The 18,425-nt window shown below is 42.6% G+C and overlaps 2 protein-coding genes across 5 annotated transcripts in view; both read left to right on the forward strand.

Moving 5' to 3' along the window:
• Positions 1–18,425, forward strand: part of LOC137564104 (E3 ubiquitin-protein ligase RNF14-like) — a 69,011-nt gene that overhangs the window by 23,818 nt on the left and 26,768 nt on the right. For all 4 annotated transcript variants that reach the window (XM_068277477.1, XM_068277480.1, XM_068277479.1 and 1 more), the window contains exons 5-6: positions 5,828–6,056; positions 18,060–18,086. In XM_068277477.1, coding sequence (XP_068133578.1) covers positions 5,828–6,056; positions 18,060–18,086 — 256 coding nt within the window. The remainder of the gene's footprint in view (positions 1–5,827; positions 6,057–18,059; positions 18,087–18,425) is intronic.
• Positions 1–18,425, forward strand: part of LOC137564105 (E3 ubiquitin-protein ligase RNF14-like) — a 189,976-nt gene that overhangs the window by 8,109 nt on the left and 163,442 nt on the right. The window lies entirely within an intron of this gene.

The raw sequence follows: 18,425 nt of genomic DNA on the forward strand, positions 1-18,425 counted from the left end.
GAGGTAAGTGGCACACACTCCTCACCTGCAACTTCTCCCTTTTCTCTTTGTTCTTGTAACAAACCTGGATGATGCCGCGGCCGGTAGCGCCGTTTTGTGAGCCTTGCACGCTTTTTCAGGTAACAGATGTCTTTGCATAAAACACACAACAACAAAAATATGTTCATTCTTCATATCTTGATAACACATTTATATATTCCTTTGTAAAAAAAAAAAAAAAGAATGAATCAACAATTGTAAAAATTAATTTCTAGAAAATTCTAATACCAAAATTAACAGTAGTTAAACTGATAATAAAATATTCAGAATTTGTATTGTCCAGATGGATCTCTTGACATATGTGCTGGTGGAGGAAATAAATACATATACGATACATTTGTGCTCATACGTTTACATGCCTTGGCAGAATTTGTTGTGAATACTGGCTTTTTTTTTTCCCTAGAAAATGTTATTGACCGTGTACGAAATGTGCTTTCTTTCATAGCTAGTAATTCGGCAAAGCCATTTATTATCACACAATTGTGTTTGTTTGTAACATAATTCTGGCAAGTGGAAACACCCAAATGGGCTTTGCTCTAAAGTTTACATACCCTTGAAGTTATGGCCTGATAATATACCACTAATTGACACACACAATTGGATACTAAAGTAAAGCTGTTAGCCATACTATCTTAGAAAAAACCCACATATACTGTATATGTAGATAAATGCTTGCTCTCCTTACAAACATATGTATTGTACTGTCCACATTTTGATTTTAGTTATTTTTTGTAGTAAAAAAAAACAGAAAATCCTTTCTTAGGATTTTCCATTTTGTCTGTGTCTATCTTAGAGCCAATCCTGACATCATTTCCTCCATTACTTTTTCTGTGTATCATTGCCTGCCCCCTCCCAGTCTTCAGACACTCCCACCCAGGTCTGCAGTAGAAAGTGCATTGAGAAATATTGGCCAATCAGAGAGGAACAGACGGGAAAACAGGAGGGAAAAAGAAAACCCAGTGTGCCCTGCAACTTCCTTTGTGTGGCAGATGTACCAAATAAGAGCCAGGGAAACTGGGGAAGGATGTTTTATGGAGAAGAAAAATAAGAGTTATTTTTAACTTGTAGATTGCTTGGTTAGCATCCTTATTACTTGTTTACCAAATCAAAATAAAGGTTCAATTTTTGATTTTATGCCCAACCGTTACTCTTTAAGGGCCTGTTCATACTTGCTGCAGTTGTAGAACGCGTATAAATTCAAAGAAACGCAAGTTGAAAAACGCATGCGTTTTTCTTGCGTTTGAATGCGTTTTCTATTGCGTTTTGCACAAACACGTGACCCAGGGGAAAAAAAAGAATTATGGGAACCGCAGAGGAAAATGGACGCTAAAAACGCAATAGTACGCGTTTTTGATACGCGTCCATAGACTTTCATTGCGTCCGTTTCTATGCGTATCGCACAGAACTGCGTGCAGCAATGCGGATGAGAAACGTATGCGTCTCATACGCATACATGTGAACTACCCCATTAAAAAGCATTACGAGCCGTTTCTATGCGTTTTTGGTACCAGTACGCGTTCCCTGAAAACGGCTAGGAACGCATATAGTCTGAACAGGCCCTTAGGGTTATTGTCCAAGCCTGTGACTTGTTTGCTTGTAATTATAGTCTGTGTATAAAAAGGCCTATAAGATTGTGGACTTTTGAAAGTCACCATTTAAACCATGGGGTATGTAAAACAACTCAGAGGGTCAGAGGGTGAGAGGACCCCGGAGAAAAGGTTTGTTCAACTTTATAAAACAGAAAAAAGATATAAATAGATATCAATAGAGTTGAGCATATCAGTTAGAAGTGTTGAAATGCTCAGATATGTTACCCAGGACACCCAGGAGGATTGTTTGGCATGCAAAGAAAAAGCCACAAATAATTTCAGCTGGCATCCAGGCTTCTCTTCAGAAAAGTATTGTGGAAGCTTCATGAAGCATTTGAACAGAAATTAACTGTTTGGTTGAGTTTCTAGAAGAAAGCTATTACTGTGCCAATGTCACATAACAGCTTGCATAAATATGCAAAAGAGTACCTAAACAAGCATCAAAACATTTTGGAAAAAAGTAATTTGCAGTGATGAGACCAAAATTGAACTTTATGGTCACAAATCTAGATGCTACATTTGGGGAGGACTTAACAAGACCTATGATGCAAAGTACACAATCCCTACTGTGAAGCATGGAGGTGGATCTCTGCTGTGAAGCATGGAGGTGGATTTTTTTGTGTGTGAGCTACAACGATATATTGACTTTGGCAGTGGCGTAGCTAAGGAGCTGTGGGCCCCGATGCGAGTTTTACAATGGGGCCCCCCAAGCACTCTATACATAACAATTAATACGGCGCACCAAAACCTGCCAATGGCAATTACAGTGTCAGAGGTGCAAGAAGGGGATGGGAAATAGCTTGTTAATGATTACCACTATTCAAAGTATCTATAGAAGTGATTATTATGAGCACAGGACCAATAGAGAGCTAATACTGTGGTTGAGGGAGGGTCCTCCGGGGCCCCTCTGGCCCAAGGGCCCCGATGCGGTCGCAACCTCTGCACCCCCTATTGCTACGCCCCTGGACTTTGGCCAGAATTGATGGCAAGACGATTACAGCATGTTATCAGCGAACACTCGAAGACCATTTGCACTCATCAGCTTGGAAACTGTGCACTGTACTTGGAATCTCCCAACATTACAGTCATCCCAAACACAAGACCAACTGGGCCCATCATTGCCTACAGCAGAAAAAGAGGCCATTACAGTCTCCTGATCTCAATATCATTGAGCCGCTTTGGTGAGATCTCAAATGTGCAGTTCCTACAAGACAGCCTAAGAAGTTACAGGAACTGGAGGCTTTTTGCTGAATAGAACGGGCAGCTTTACTATATTAGAAAATTAAGTCCCTCATTCACAACTATCACAAAAGACTATAAGCCATCACTAAGACTAAGTGGAGGGAATATACAGTATTACGGTAAGTACTAAGGTTATGGAAACTTTTGAACAGGGACCATCTCAGTATTTGCTTCATTGTTTGTTTTCTTTAAAGGACTTACGAGGCGAACACACAAAAAAAAGTTAATTACCTCATGGCCATTGCAGTGCTCCTAGCAGACTATCAGCGCCTGGCCTGTTACTGTGTGGCCCTCTGTTAGCATTATCCAAGCTGTAGTTCAGGCCCCGACCCTGCCCACGGTCGCCCTATCAATTTGTGATCAAAAACGCCGCTTTAAAAAAATCCTGCGTCTGCGCAGTTCTTAGCCGCTAGTGCGGCTGCGCAGGTTCTCTGGCCTGTCCCCAGCCCGTCCTCGCTCCTTTCACTCAGCTCTGTACGTCATGTGGGCGTGCCCGCACGGCCGCCCACATGACTCATTGAGGGACAAGTCACGTCTCCCCACGCTCAGCGCTGTTTCTCTCAGCTGAGGGGGTGCGGCTGGCTTGACCCTCAATCAGTCATGTGGGCGGCGTGCGGGCACACCCACATGACGTACAGAGCTGAGTGAAGGGAGCGAGGACGGGCCGGGGACAGGCCAGAGAACCTGCGCAACCGCACTAGCGGCTAAGAACTGCGCAGATGCAGGATTTTTTTAAAGCTGCGTTTTTGATCGCAAATTGATAGGGCGACCTTGGGCAGGGTCGGGGCCTGAACTACAGCTTGGATAATTCTAACAGAGGGCCACATAGTAACAGGCCAGGCGCTGATAGTCTGCTAGGAGCACTGCAATGGCCATGAGGTAATTAACTTTTTTTTGTGCGTTCGCCTCGTAAGTCCTTTAATGATTTTATTACTTTTTTTTTTACTTTAAGTTGCCTGACTGTCCTGCTGATCCTCTGCCTCTAATACTTTTACTCATAGACTTTAAACAAGCATGCAGATCAGATGTTTCTGATAAAAATCTGACAAGATCGGCTGCATGCATGTTTCAGGTGTGTGATTCAGATACCACTGCATCCAATGAGATCAGCAGGATAGCCAGTTAACCGGTATTTCTTAAAAGGAAATAAATATGGTGGCATCCATATCCCTCTTGCTTCAGGTTCCCTTAAAAGAATGGTACACATTCTACAAAATCTGCCAGGGCATGAAAACTTATGAGCACAACTGTATCTAATTAAATAGATCCAATTGAAATAAAATAATACATAAAAAGATAGTCAATTAAGTTCATATTGCCAAGTCCTAATTTGTCACCCTCAAGCAAGTTTGAAGAAAAAAAAAAAGATTTAATTTAATTACATTTCTAATGTTCTGTATGCTCCTACCAATTGGGATTTGGAGCAAAGCCTGTGACTATGTTTGCAGATTACCACTGAATACTAATGTAATATTTTGATACAGTGTAATTGTATAATGGTCTTCTTGGAGGTTTTCAATGTTTTCTTCAAGGGTAGACTTACCACATCTTGTTCCCCATTATGTCATATTTCAACAATGGCTTTGTTCGCTTGCAGACAAAAGAGCCTTTAGCACATTAAGCTTTATATATACGGTAAATGAGTTCGGCCAAGTCAGCTGTTCATGGCTGTCAGGTGTCCAGTTGTCCACAGAGGGTGCTTAAAAATCTGACATGCCAGATATTTAAAGTGAACCTGCGGTGAAAATAAACTGATGTGATAAACACTTGTATCAATTGTCCTACTTCTAAATATGATTCTTTTTAAATGTTATGTTTAAAAACGTAAAATGTAGATTTTTTTTTGTCTGCTCAATAACACAGTCTTGCTGAAATATATGAACTATTTAACTTTTTTTAATCTACCCCCTGCACTCAGAAGGTCTTCTCTGCCAGGAAAAAGTTTCATGGTGGTAATTCCTGATCAGTGAGGGTTATAGTCCAACTGGGTCCCTACTGGAGAGGAACTGCCACTTGCATAGCTGAAACACGGCCTAGTTATTTGTATGCTTAGTACTGTCCATACATGTCTCTCTTATTATGTCACATGTCACCTCAAGTTCACTATAAAGCATGCCTGTTGGAAGCGCCTGCACTGTGCCATCATGGCTTCTTACCTCCCCATAGTAACATTATATATTGCTATGGTTTATCAGAGTAACACATCTGTACAGCCATGGGGTCAAGCTTGATATTAAGAGGCGACACAAATAGTGTATAACACTAAAAGATTAGGTACTTTAACTTTATTTCCACTGTGAGTGACATAAACTGAATATCATTGAATGTTATGAGAATATAATTTTCTTAAAGCACACCAGAAGTGTGCTAAAATTAAAATACAAATCATTGGGTGCAAAACCACTTACCCCCGACACCCCACATGCTGCTCATTGCCATTGTGTTCACCCCCATTCTTGCTTGATTGACCTCTTCAACTCACAGGCTCCTGTAAGTTCACAAGGCAATTCTAGACTGTGCTTACATGAGTTCCAAACAACTTCCATTTTCTGGGTACAAGCAGTTCAGAACTTGCACATGCCCAGTTCAAAAGCATTTGTGCGCAGGCACAGGCACTTCCTGGTAAAGGATTTGATTAAGGAGCTAATCGAATATTAAAAAAGACCACGCATGGGGAATTGGGTGAACCCTGAAGACATTGAGCAGCATGAGGATGTCGGGAGTTGGTGCATTTACACATTATGCACTTAATTTTAAAGTCGCTTCCGATGTACTGTACTTTAAGTATGTAGCTTAAACACACTATATCAAATTGAGAAAAGCCTTATTAATTCTTTCATGTAACTTATGCAGAACATTGCAATTTTCTGTTGTGCTGAAAACTATCGTAAAGCTAAAGTTGGTGTGATATGTAGTAGTCTAAAACTGTGTAAATCTTTGTTCTTGGATACTTACAGGTGAAAGAGCTGGTAGGGGACGAACTGTTTAGCCGCTATGATCGCCTCCTCCTCCAATCCAGCTTAGATCTGATGACCGATGTGGTTTACTGTCCTCGCCCAAGCTGTCAGACCCCAGTAATAAAAGAGCCAGGGGGGACTATGGGTATTTGCTCAGGTTGTCAGTATGCTTTTTGCTGTCGTTGTTTGATGGCCTTCCATGGAGTTTCCCCATGCAAAATGATAGGAGGTAAGTCTGATATCATAATATTTTTTATCAACAAAACATTTATTGAGTATCTAATAAAGGTGCAGTCAAAAATGCAGCAGTGCCATGAACCTGGGTACCAAAATACACAAACACAGTCTTTTATTAAGAAAGAAGATCCTGAAAAGAAATCAAGGAAATCCTGAGATCTTTTTCTACCTTCCTCTAGATACCGTAGTAGTATTAAGCCTGGTACAAACACCCAATTGGATTGGCCAATTAGTGGTTAATTTTACCACTTAATGTAGTATGAGAGTTTACCTACACAGTCTGTTCATAGTATTCAAAACCTGTTGGCCCTCATGCTACAAGGAGGTGGTAAAATGAGTCAGTGATTGGCCAATCAAAATTTCATGTGTACATGCACCCTTAGATTAAGCATGTTTGCCTTTCAGATTGTAGTATAAGATAAGCATGTTTGCCTTCCAGATAGTAGTATTAGGTAGTCTTTGGGCTCCTTGGAATAGCTTACACATGTGACCTCCAGATAGCAGTATTAGGCAACAGGTTTCTAGCAGTATTAGGCAACAAAGATATTCTTCACTGTTTATAATTGTCCTTGACTTAGTTAAGAATGCGGCCACCGTTCACTCTTCAGATCAGTGTTATAAATGGATGACTCCTCTTCAAAACTTGGAATAGAGCTACCTCGTGCCTTACATGAACTGGGCTTCCTCCAATCAATCAGCTCTGCTACTCACAGGAAAGGCCACACTCTGGACCTTATATTCCATACTGGGCTGTCAATAGCCAATGTGGAAATTAATCCTGTTGCCTGGTCAGACCATCACACTATCCACTTCTCCCTCTCAATACCAGCTGTCAAACACCAGGTCAAGAATCAAATAAAATATCGCCGCTTAAAAGGGCTAACACCTCAACATATCCGAGATAACCTTAGCTTTGATGAATTGACTGACTCCAGCTTGGACCCTGATACTCTGGTGTTTAAATACAACAAATGTGTGTCCTCCACCTTTGAGACCATTGCTCCTCTGCGCACCAAATATCTTACTCCACACCATCATGCACAGTGGTTTGATAACGCTATAAAAGAGCTGAAAAGACAAGGCCGAAAACTTGAGAGACTGTGGCGCAAATCTCAGTCCCCAGAAGACAAACATGCCTTAATCCTCCACTTGAAGAGCTACCAAAAGGTAATCACGGGAAAAAAATCATCCTTTCTATCACAAGAGATTGCAAATGCAGTTAACAAACCAGCCCAACTGTTCCGCACAGTGGAAAAACTCTGCAACCCGGCATGTCAAAAACTTAACATCGAGTCTTCAAAGGACCTCTGTGACCAATTTGCCCATTTCTTTACAGACAAAGTCTCCGCTATAAGGTCCGCCATCCAACTTACAGCATCTGAGCCTAATATAGCGCCGAAGACCATTAGCAGAGACAATGTAACACCTTGGTCAAACTTCAAAGAAATTGATGAAGAAGTCACATGAAGCATCCTCCTTCACGTCCGCCTAACTACCTGTGACCTAGATCCTGGCCCAACACAGTTCATGTTGAACTGCCCCGACCTGTTCGTACCGGTATTCCTAAAAATTGTTAACTGTTCCTTAAAATCAGGGATATTTCCTGCTTTACTGAAGGAAGCAATCATCAGGCCTCTCCTCAAAAAACCCTCCCTGGACCCAGATGCAATGACCAGCTACAGACCTGTCTCTAGCCTTCCCTTTCTGGGCAAGCTAATTGAAAAAGCTGTTTACCTCTAGCTAGAAGCCAAAATCCTACAAAACAACAGTTATGACCCATTCCAGTCTGGCTTCAGGAAACACCACAGCACTGAAACGGCCCTCATCCAAATATGCAACCACCTGCTCATGGCAAGAGACAGAGGAGAGTGCTCCATCCTCATACTGCTAGACCTTTCTGCAGCCTTTGATACAGTTGACCATGACATCTTGATAAACAGGCTACAGGAATACTGCGGCATTGATGGCATAGTTCTTCAGTGGTTCCAATCCTTCTTGAGTGGCAGAACCCACAAAGTGTCTATGGGGCCCTTCCTGTCCACCCCTGTATCACTTAGGTATGGGGTGCCCCAGGGCTCAATCCTCTCTCCCCTGCTTTTCACGATTTACATGTTACCGCTGGGAAAACTAATCCAAAAACATGGCCTGACATACCACTGCTATGCAGACGACACTCAACTATATCTTTCCTTCAAGCCTGGTGTGACAGACCCAACTCTAACTATAAACGCCTGCTTACGTGAACTACAGCAATGGATGAATGACAACTGGCTGAAACTAAATGCAGACAAAACTGAAGTCCTTCTGATAGGAGGGCAGAGCATGATAACAAAACAACTTAACTTGCAGTCTTCACCACTGGGAATAGGAGGCACGGATCTGCGCAGCTCTGATCATGTGCGTAGCCTGGGAGTTCTAATTGATTGGGATTTAAACTTTAGAACTCAAATCTCTGCTATGGTGAAATCATCCTATTTTCACCTGAAGAACATTGCAAAAATCAAGCACCTCATACCCCCAGAAGATCTGCCAACCTTAGTCCACGCCTTCATCACATCTCGACTGGACTACTGCAATGCTCTCTACACTGGCCTTCCAAAAAAGGTCTTGTACCGACTACAGCTGATACAGAATACTGCTGCCAGACTGCTAACCAACCAACCCCGTCACTGCCACATAACGCCAGTCCTGCACTCCCTTCACTGGCTACCTATAGAATGGAGGGTCCTATTCAAGATCGGCCTACTGACATTTAAATCCCTGAATAATCTAGGCCCTGGATACATGAAAGATATGTTGCAGCTGCGTAGCAATCCCCGCATTCTCAGATCAACAGGTTCTAATAATCTAGTCATACCCAGAGTCCACTTGGAAACTTTTGGTCCCAGAGCCTTCTGTCATGCTGCCCCTACGTTTTGGAACTCCTTACCTCAACAGATCAGGACAGCTCCATCCCTGGACGTGTTTAAATCCAGACTGAAAACCCACCTGTTCAGTTTGGCATTTGCAGAAATATAACTTTTGTTGTGTGAATACTTCATCCTACTAATTACTGAATCTGAGAGAGCCTAAGCGCTTTGAGTCCTATGGGAGAAAAGCGCTATAGAAATGTTATTGTATTGTATTGTATTGTATAAATACTATGCCTTGTATTTATTTATTTTTTTTGCATTAAAGTTCTATGCCTTTTATTTGCACACACACAAAAACAGAGAACCTTTAGACATGAACAGGTGAACAGTGTTTATTATTTATTTATATTTTATTATAAAAAAAATATAAAAGTTCTTTTAAGATTCATTGAAAACAAAGGAGGAGTGCTCTGCAGTGTAATACCGCTTTAATATAAAATCATGCAATTTAAAATGCACTTACTGGATGCCAGAAAGTGGTACGCCTGTAAATGGGCATGAGCCCTGGACTTGTCCGTGGGGGGCAGCCTTCCTGCTGCTGTGACCTGGAGCGGTGGTGGTCCTTCAGGTGGTGATGGGACTACACTACGGAGCGCTCCTGCTTTGTTTTAGTCTCCTCTCCTCAAGTTTTCCATCCAGCCAGGCACTAAGGAGCTGCCAGCGTGTTTTACCATCTCCTGTCTGTTGATACCCCTGGATCACTAGCGCATGATTTCCCATCTTTTTGTTTGCTTTTAAAATTCATGTTTGTCTGGTCCACTGCACTAAGCTGCATGTTACAATGCTCTGAGCCAGCAAAACAGCCATGAATGAGGCAGCTCTCCTCAGTTAACTGAAAGTCTACAAGAGATGTGGTGGAGAAGGCAGATCTAACGAATGATGACACAACATATGACACCATGTCATTATTCATTTATCAAATACAAAATCAAAATGCATATATGGTGTGTCAAAAATTAAATACACTCTTTCCCACTTTCATAGGAATAAAGAGGAAAAGTATCAGCCAAGCGCACTTGCTTAAAGAGACACTGAAGCGAGAAAAAAATTATGATTTATAGTACAGCTAAGAAATAAAACATTAGGATTAAAGACATAAGTCTAATTGTTTCCAGTACAGGAAGAGTTAAAAAACTCCAGTTGTTATCTCTATGCAAAAAAGCCATTAAAGGGGAACTGAAGTGAGAGTTAGGCCTCTTGCACACTGCAAGAGATTCAGATTCAGCTTTTTAATCAGTTTTTACATCCGATTCAGATTCCGATTTGCAGTGTGCAGGGAGCAAACTGCAAATCAGAATCTGAATCGGATGTAAAAACTGATTAAAAAGTGGAATCTGAATCGGAATCGCGTGCAGTGTGCAAGAGGCCTAATACGGAGGCTGCCATATTTATTTCCTTTTAATCAATACCAGTTGCCTGGCAGCCCTGCTGGTCTATTTCTCTGCAGTAGCATCTGAATAACACCAGAAACAAGCATGCAGCTAGTCTTGTCAGATCTGACTTGAAAGTCTGAAACACCTGATCTGCTGCATGCTTGTTCAGGGGCTATGGCTAATAGTATTAGAGGCAGAGGATCAGCAGGGCTGCCAGGCAACTGGTATTGCTTAAAAGGAAATAAACATGGCAGTCTCCATATACCTCTCTTCAGTTCCCCTTTAAGCTCTCTATCAAAGTTGCAGAGTGGGCTGTCTTCTGAAGTTGCTTATCTCAACTGTCAGAGAAGAATTTTCTTTTTCTCTGCCAGAGGACAGGTCAATAGTTCACAAGACAGCTATGAAAAAAATCATTTAGAATGCTGAGTCGTGTGTAAACTGCAAATATTAAAAAATGATGCAATGTTATAAAACACACTATATAACTGAAAATAAAAATATGAGAATATGTTCTTTGCTACTAATTTTTTAGTAATTATCTGTACAACACAACCATTTCATCGTATCATATTTTTTTTCCGCTTCAGTGTCTCTTTAACTTTAAGTGACCATCAGCAAATGTCTATAAAAGCAGTTTTGGCAATTTGATGGTTGATCATTGAAGCTTATGTCAACGGAATGCCATGGAGGAAAGAGATCAGCGATGATCACAGAGAAGCAACTGTTGATGCCTATCAAACTGGAAAGGGGTATAAGGCCATTTTTAAACATACAAAACATACAAAAACGTAGTTGGATAGACCCCTAAAGGGGATGTTTAAGTGCAGGAGGTGTAAAGCCTGCCCAAATGTCAACATGTAATGATTGGGTGCTGCAACTCAGACGTCTGATCATTGGTGATCTGCAGAATCACCAATAATACACACGCTATACCTGATTGGAAAGTACTAATAATGAAAGCACTAAAAAAGTTTGGCTAAACCTTACTAGAGGAGCTGGTAAGGTACTGACAGTACATATGACTGAATAGTTAAACTAGACCTTTCAAGTGGAGCTGGAAAGGTAATAACAGCAGAAGTGACTGAATAGTTTAGCGAGACCTTGCCAGAGGAGCTGGCAAGGTACTAACAACATCAGTGGCTAAATAGTTTAGCAAGACCTTGCCAGAGGAGCTGGCAAGGTACTAACAGCACCAGTGACTGAATAGTTTAGCAAGACCTTGTCAGAGGAGCTGGCAAGGTACTAACAGCACCAGTGACTGAATAGTTTAGCAAGACCTTGTCAGAGAAGCTGGCAAGGTACTAACAGTCAGTGGAGCTTATACGAGTGAGTCTGAACCTCACCAGAGGGGCTGGTGGGTTCTAAAGGCCAGAGCACCTCACCAGTGGCTAGGGCCCACTGGTGAGTAGAGTAGTCAGACAGGCAAAGTACAATAACAGGCAGGCAGAGACACAGAGACAGTACCAAAGAGGCAGGCAAGAGAGTAGTTAATATCAGGCAGAGGTTCAGCAACTAAAGTCAGAAAGGCAGAGGTACAGAATCGTTTAGCAATAGCAAGGTCAGAGAGTAGCCAGAATCATACACAGGTTATCAGAAATACAATGTAATAATAACTAACTATAGATAGATGTATATTGCAAACACTGTATATACATCTATCATCAACTGGAACCTCACTAGGTCTGAGCGCTAACACGAGTGTATTCGCAACAGCAGACGAGTTGCCAATGAACAGTGAAGGCTTAAGAAGCTGAGGAGAGCCCAGCGCCACGCCCCCCAGCAATCAGCCAATCCTAGCGGCGCGAGTCACTCCTGATGTCAGCCGACCGACAGGTCAGCTGGCGCGCCTTCTTCCAGCATAAAGGTCCCGTCTCTGCGCGCGCCCGAGCGATACAGAGACCCTATGAGCCAGAGACAATGCCGTTCCCGGCGTGCTGGACGTCGCCGGGACGGATAAGGCCTGTGAACAAGGAACAAAGGTGGCTGCGGATCTATCCTGCGCATTCGCAGCCGCCACAGTTTCAGACGTTACAGTACCCCCCCTCTAGCCGTGGACTCCGGACACGATCCACCCGGCCTATCAGGGTGAAATCTATGAAACTCCTCCCTGAGTTCTTCTGCATGCATGCGAGAAAGTGGTACCCAAGATCTCTCCTCTGCACCATACCCTCTCCAGTAGACCAGGTACTGTAAGGAGTTACGCACCACCCGAGAATCCATGATCTGCTGTATCTGATACTCTGCTTCTCCATCAATCACCACAGGGGGGGGGGGGGGGAGAGGAAACAAAGATACATGAAACGTTCTACCACCCCTGAAGCTGGGTGGGAGCGAGACAACATAGGTAACATTGTTGACCCTTTTGGACACAGGGTATGGCCCTATGAATTTGGGACCCAATTTAGCAGAGGGTTGCTTTAGGGCCAAGTGTCGAGTAGAAACCCACACTAAATCTCCTGGGAGAAAATTCCACTCCACAGAACGTTTCCTATCTGCCTGTTTTTTATGGGTAGAAAAAGCCTTTTTCAAATTCTCTTTGACTTTTCCCCAGATCTCTTTAAATGTCCCTTGCCACTCCTCCAAGGCCAGGAAAGGTGATGACACCACCGGCAGCGGAGAGAACTTCAGTGATTTCCCCGTTACCACTTGAAAAGGGGAGAATCCCGAGGAGGCACATTTCAAATTATTATGGGCAAATTCCGCAAAAGGCAAGAATTTGACCCAATCCATCTGAGCATCAGCCACATAACATCTAAGGAACTGCTCTAAAGATTGGTTGACCCTTTCGGTCTGCCCGTTAGTCTGTGGGTGGTAGCCGGAGGAAAACGATAGAGTCATTCCCATATGCTGACAGAAGGCTTTCCAAGACCTAGAGACGAACTGGACTCCCCTATCTGACACCACATTTTCTGGAATTCCATGCAGTCTGAAAATGTGACGAATGAAGAGCCCTGCCAACTCTTGTGCAGTGGGGAGTCCGTCCAAGGGAATAAAGTGAGCCATCTTACTGAACCTATCGACTACCACCCATATGACTGTTTTACCCTCTGATCTAGGCAGTTCACCCACAAAGTCCATGGATACATGGGTCCAGGGCTGCTCAGGCACTGGAAGGGACTGTAAGGTACCCACAGGAGCCCGTCTAGACGACTTACTCCTAGCGCAAACGGAGCAATTGTTGACAAATTCCTTACAATCTGACACTAGCGAAGGCCACCAGACGCAACGGTCTAACAACTCCTGTGTGCGAGCAATCCCTGGATGACCAGCATTTTTATGGGTATGGAATGCATGAAGAATCTTAAATCTGAATTGCAATGGAACGAATAGAACCCCATCTGGTTTCCCTTCAGGGATGTCCTGTTGGAATGGGCTTAACGTAGGTACCCAATTCACCCAGGAATCCATCTCATGGGGTTCCGGGGACGACTCAGGAGTCCCCTCCACTTGAATTTCAGTAGCGGCTAAGGTAACATTCTCCAGACAATGATGATGACAATAAGGAGACCAGCTTAACAACTGTCTGGAACTCCAGTCAATCTGAGGAGAATGTTTTTTAAGCCAGGGCATACCCAGAATGACAGTGGAGGTGGACATTTTGAGTACCAGAAACTGTATTTGTTCCTTATGCAAGACTCCTAACTGACACAACAACACAGGAGTCTGGGTGATGGACTGTTTAATTGGTAAAGGGGAGTCATCCACTGCGGTAATCTGTACCTGATGTCCCACAGGAGTTAAAGGAAAACCAAATTTGACAGCAAAATCATAAGCCATGACATTCACAGCCGAACCCGAGTCTATAAACGCCTGAGTGAACCTGCTCCCTCCAGGTGATAGAACACGGGAGTAATAAACGTTTATTGCTTAGAGGTAAGACTGGATCGCCTAGGGTAGTACCTCCAGCTACTCCTAGGCGATAGAGTTTTCCGCCTTCTTGGGACAAGCAGCCACTATATACCCTTTCTCAGCACAATAAAGACATAATTTTTCATTGCGTCTCCTGTTTTTCTCGACCTCTGTGAGCTTGGTTTGCCCAATCTGCATGGGCTCATCACGAGGTGGAGAGGAAGACACTGAAGCAGAAAAGGTACCAGAAGCATATCTCCCTGGACCTTTACTTCGAGCTTGCTTCTGAAAGCGAACTCGCCGATCAATTTTAACAGCCAGTGAGATGGCTTCGTCCAATGATTTAGGTTCGGGGTGCCCCAACATCAAGTCTGCAACAGCATCGGATAACCCTGACAAAAAAACAATCGAAAGAGAGCGTATTGCCCCCATCTGGCTGAGACTGCCCATCTCCTAAACTCAGCTGCATAAGTTTCAACAGGATTATGCCCCTGCCTGAGTGTCTTCAATTTCCGTTACGTTAGGGCTAAATCAGGATCATCGTATATAACTGCCATTGCGTTAAAAAAAGCGTCAACTGAGGTCAAAGTCTCATTTTCCTGAGGGAGACTGTAGGCCCAGGACTGTGAATTACCAGATAATAACGTCCTAATTAAAGTAATTCTCTGGCGTTCTGTACCTGATGATACTGGCCGTAATTCAAAATAAGATAAACACCTGTGTTTAAAATTTCGAAAATCAGAGGGATGCCCCGAGAATTTTTCAGGCGGAGGCACCCTGGGTTCTATGACATGAGGGGAGGGCACTTGTGCATTAGGGTCTTGCAAACGGTTAACTGTTTGAATTAGTTGGTCAATCTGGGTCTGCTGCATTTTAACCGTTTTAATGAGTTCATTAACATTAGTAGCCAGCAGATCCACCCGATTGCACAGTGTCTCCATATTATTTCTGGTCTGCTGTTCTGTAATGATTGGGTGCTGCAACTCAGACGTCTGATCATTGGTGATCTGCAGAATCACCAATAATACAGACGCTATACCTGATTATGTGGTGATCTGCAGTATCACCAATAATACTAGTATAGCTAGCTGAGAGTAAGGTGTGGTGTTTGGTGCAACAGTAGAATCAATACTTTTACCAGAGGAGCTGGGAAAGTACTAATAATGAAAGAACTAAAGAAGTTTGGCTAAAGGTTACCAGAGGAGCTGGTAAGGTACTGACAGTACATATGACTGAATAGTTAAACTAGACCTTTCCAGTGGAGCTGGGAAGGTAATAACAGCACAAGTGACTGAATAGGCGAAACCTCTTGTTTGAAATATTTTGTGATTCAACAATGGAAGATGGGACCAAGAGGGGGTAACCTCGATTTGAAACTCCGTCAGCTGGAAGCCAAGTGGATCTACCGCCTGGTAACTCTCAATCCAGGCGGACTAAATGATGGTTTTACCTATACCCCTTTTATTTAATCTTGTCTGCCCCCTTCACGTGCCAATAGGGGAATTGTCGGATTGTATTCAATATTATGTACCTTCATAGTAAGCTGAAAGTCTAACGATAATAAAAGCTAATATAGTGGCTACATTAATTATAGAGGAATGATAATTGTGTATAGTGTAGTGCTCAAATGCCTTGGTGATCTGTTAGGACAAAAGGATCTATAAATATAGATGGACATCTATATGGGATATTGGGATATATTGGACCCCTTATCTGACTGTCCAGGAATGTATAATGATGAGTAAAAAATATGTGGTTCTGAACTTGTCATAATCCTTTGTTCCTTTACTAATATTGGTGAGAGGCAGGAATGACTATTACAAATCTCTGTATAATAATACTTACCTGTGACAAATCATGTGATATCCATTTAAATGAAGGACTAAAAATGATTAGCATCACCGGCTTATAAATACTTACCTAGATATATGGCTAATTGGAATGTATATCCCAGTGACAATATAATGAGTCTTTAGGATGGACTTTTTTTTGTTTAATATCAGTAAGTCCTCATTGGCTCATATGGTAGTCCCCTATTTGTTTAATATGTGTTTTGGGAGAGACCATGTAGGGTAATAGGAGAGAACTATGTACATTTCTCTGCCCAATACATACACCTAATATGTGGATTGGATGAGAGAAGGGAGGTAGCACCACCCAGCGCGTCCCCATAGCAACAGTTTACACCACTCGGTGGAACGAGCAGGGATTGGTATAATAGCGGAGACGTGCCGTCCGGCCCCGCCCTGTACATGCGTATGGCTTGTGGAGGGGCCCTTCGTGGTGACGTTATTCCACCCTGCACATCCCCAAACAACAACTATACACCGCTCGGCGAAACAATTGGTGATTGTTGCAAGGGCGGAGCAAGCAGGGAAAGCACCAATAGTAAGCGTCCAACGCTTTCCTGTGGTGGAAGGGACGGCGATCGGCGTTTTAAGCCTCTTTTGTGCATATAGACGCGCTGGTAAGTGATTTTTAAAGATGAATGTACCCCTCATTGATGGAGTAACTTTGGGAGCAATTATCTACTTGTAAATAGGGATTTCACACATAGTGGTATAAGATGCGGCAGCCAATAGCTATTAGAGAATGATGATTGAGAGGTCTATAGACCAATAGGAGTAGTCTCCTGGAGGGTTATTCTGAATATGCAGAATCCACCCCCTTTGAAGAGTATATAAGGCTGCTCATTTGATGGCCTCATTTGATGCTCATTTGATGACTGACTGAGCTTAAGAGCACAGCTCTCATTTTTTGTATTCATATGTTGTGATTGCAATGTGATTTTTCAATGCACCTAGCACCCTAGCACTGAGCACTTTTCCCTGACCACGGCTCCATTTTAGGGAGTTGAAACATGTTGGATTTGTGGTGGGGGGTCTCTAAGGTAAATAACCAGCACAAAAGCAATCTCAGTGAGGAATAGGATTGATCAAATGTAAATTGGCCTTATTGGTAAAAATATTTGATCGCAAAATATTAACCTACCTCATGCAGTCAATATTTAGTATGGATTTTTAAATGCAATAATAAAAGTTATATCGGATATATATACATAGTTATCCCTTATAGGAATCAATCTTGTGTTTTTGTTAGAAATTAGTTCATGTGTATTGTGTTATATAAACAGTGGCAAGGCGTTCTTATGGTCCTATTGATGTGATCAGTCGATTATCATCCCGAATATGGTATGTCTGATGGTGGTGGTGGTGGTATGGCCCATTTTTTGTTTTCATTTATATTTACAAGTACTGTTTAGGAGGGGCTTTTTAGGGGCTGGCTTTCAGTCCCAGTTTTTGTCTCCACCTTGTCATTAAGTCAACTAAAGTTTCCTTTACCATAGTGTGGCAATCTGTGTGGTGCGGTGTGGTGCTTATAACACAGGACGCTATTGCAGGCTGGAATGCTGAAAAAGCTACGCGTGGCTCGGGGCACACAGGTGCAGTTGCATTCGAGTTACAAGTCGACAGTAACGATACTAGCTGGTCGGCGGGAGAACAGAGGCTTGTGGAGGACCGGCGCGGACAGGAAGGCTGCACGGGGCTGGCAGAAGTGAAACACTTTGTTTTAATACATTCTTCAGTTCCACTTTAAGCTTGGCCAATATTCCAAAAGGAGATTAACTCCAAACACCCCAGCAGATCTACAACAGCATGGTTGAAAAAGAAAAGATTCAAGGTGTTGCAAAGCCCCAGTAAAAATCCAGGTTTCCGGACAGTGCGAGTAAAATAAAAGGTGCACTGACAACAGCGTCTTTTCCCTTTTCAGTTTATGTCCAAAAACGTATTAGGAGCATTTCTAGTTAAAATAAACAATCAATATTATCTGTAGCTCTAATGGTATTTTCTCTTATTTCAGCCACAGCTCAGGAAGCTCCACTTGCAAGTAAGTATAGTTTAACATAAAATACGGATAATAATAATAAATACAGTGGAACCTTAGATTGCAATTCACTTAGTGTGTGAGTGATTTACAAAATGAGCAAAATTTTTGAAATAAATTTTGACTTGGTATACAAGCGATTATGAATTATGTGTGCCACATCATCGCAACTGAGACAAATGCTCTATGCCGCTGGGGTGAATGTGTGTGAGGCATCCGAAGAAGTGGGAGATCACATGGGCACTCAGTCACTTAAGCGGGACCTTATTTCTATCTTTTCATAAGCACCTTGTTTAACTGATTGTAGATTGTTCTTACAGTGCAGCGTAGCCTCCCTGGCGG

This window comes from Hyperolius riggenbachi, chromosome 3, assembly GCF_040937935.1.
Source record: "Hyperolius riggenbachi isolate aHypRig1 chromosome 3, aHypRig1.pri, whole genome shotgun sequence".
In the NCBI taxonomy this organism is placed as follows: domain Eukaryota; kingdom Metazoa; phylum Chordata; class Amphibia; order Anura; family Hyperoliidae; genus Hyperolius; species Hyperolius riggenbachi.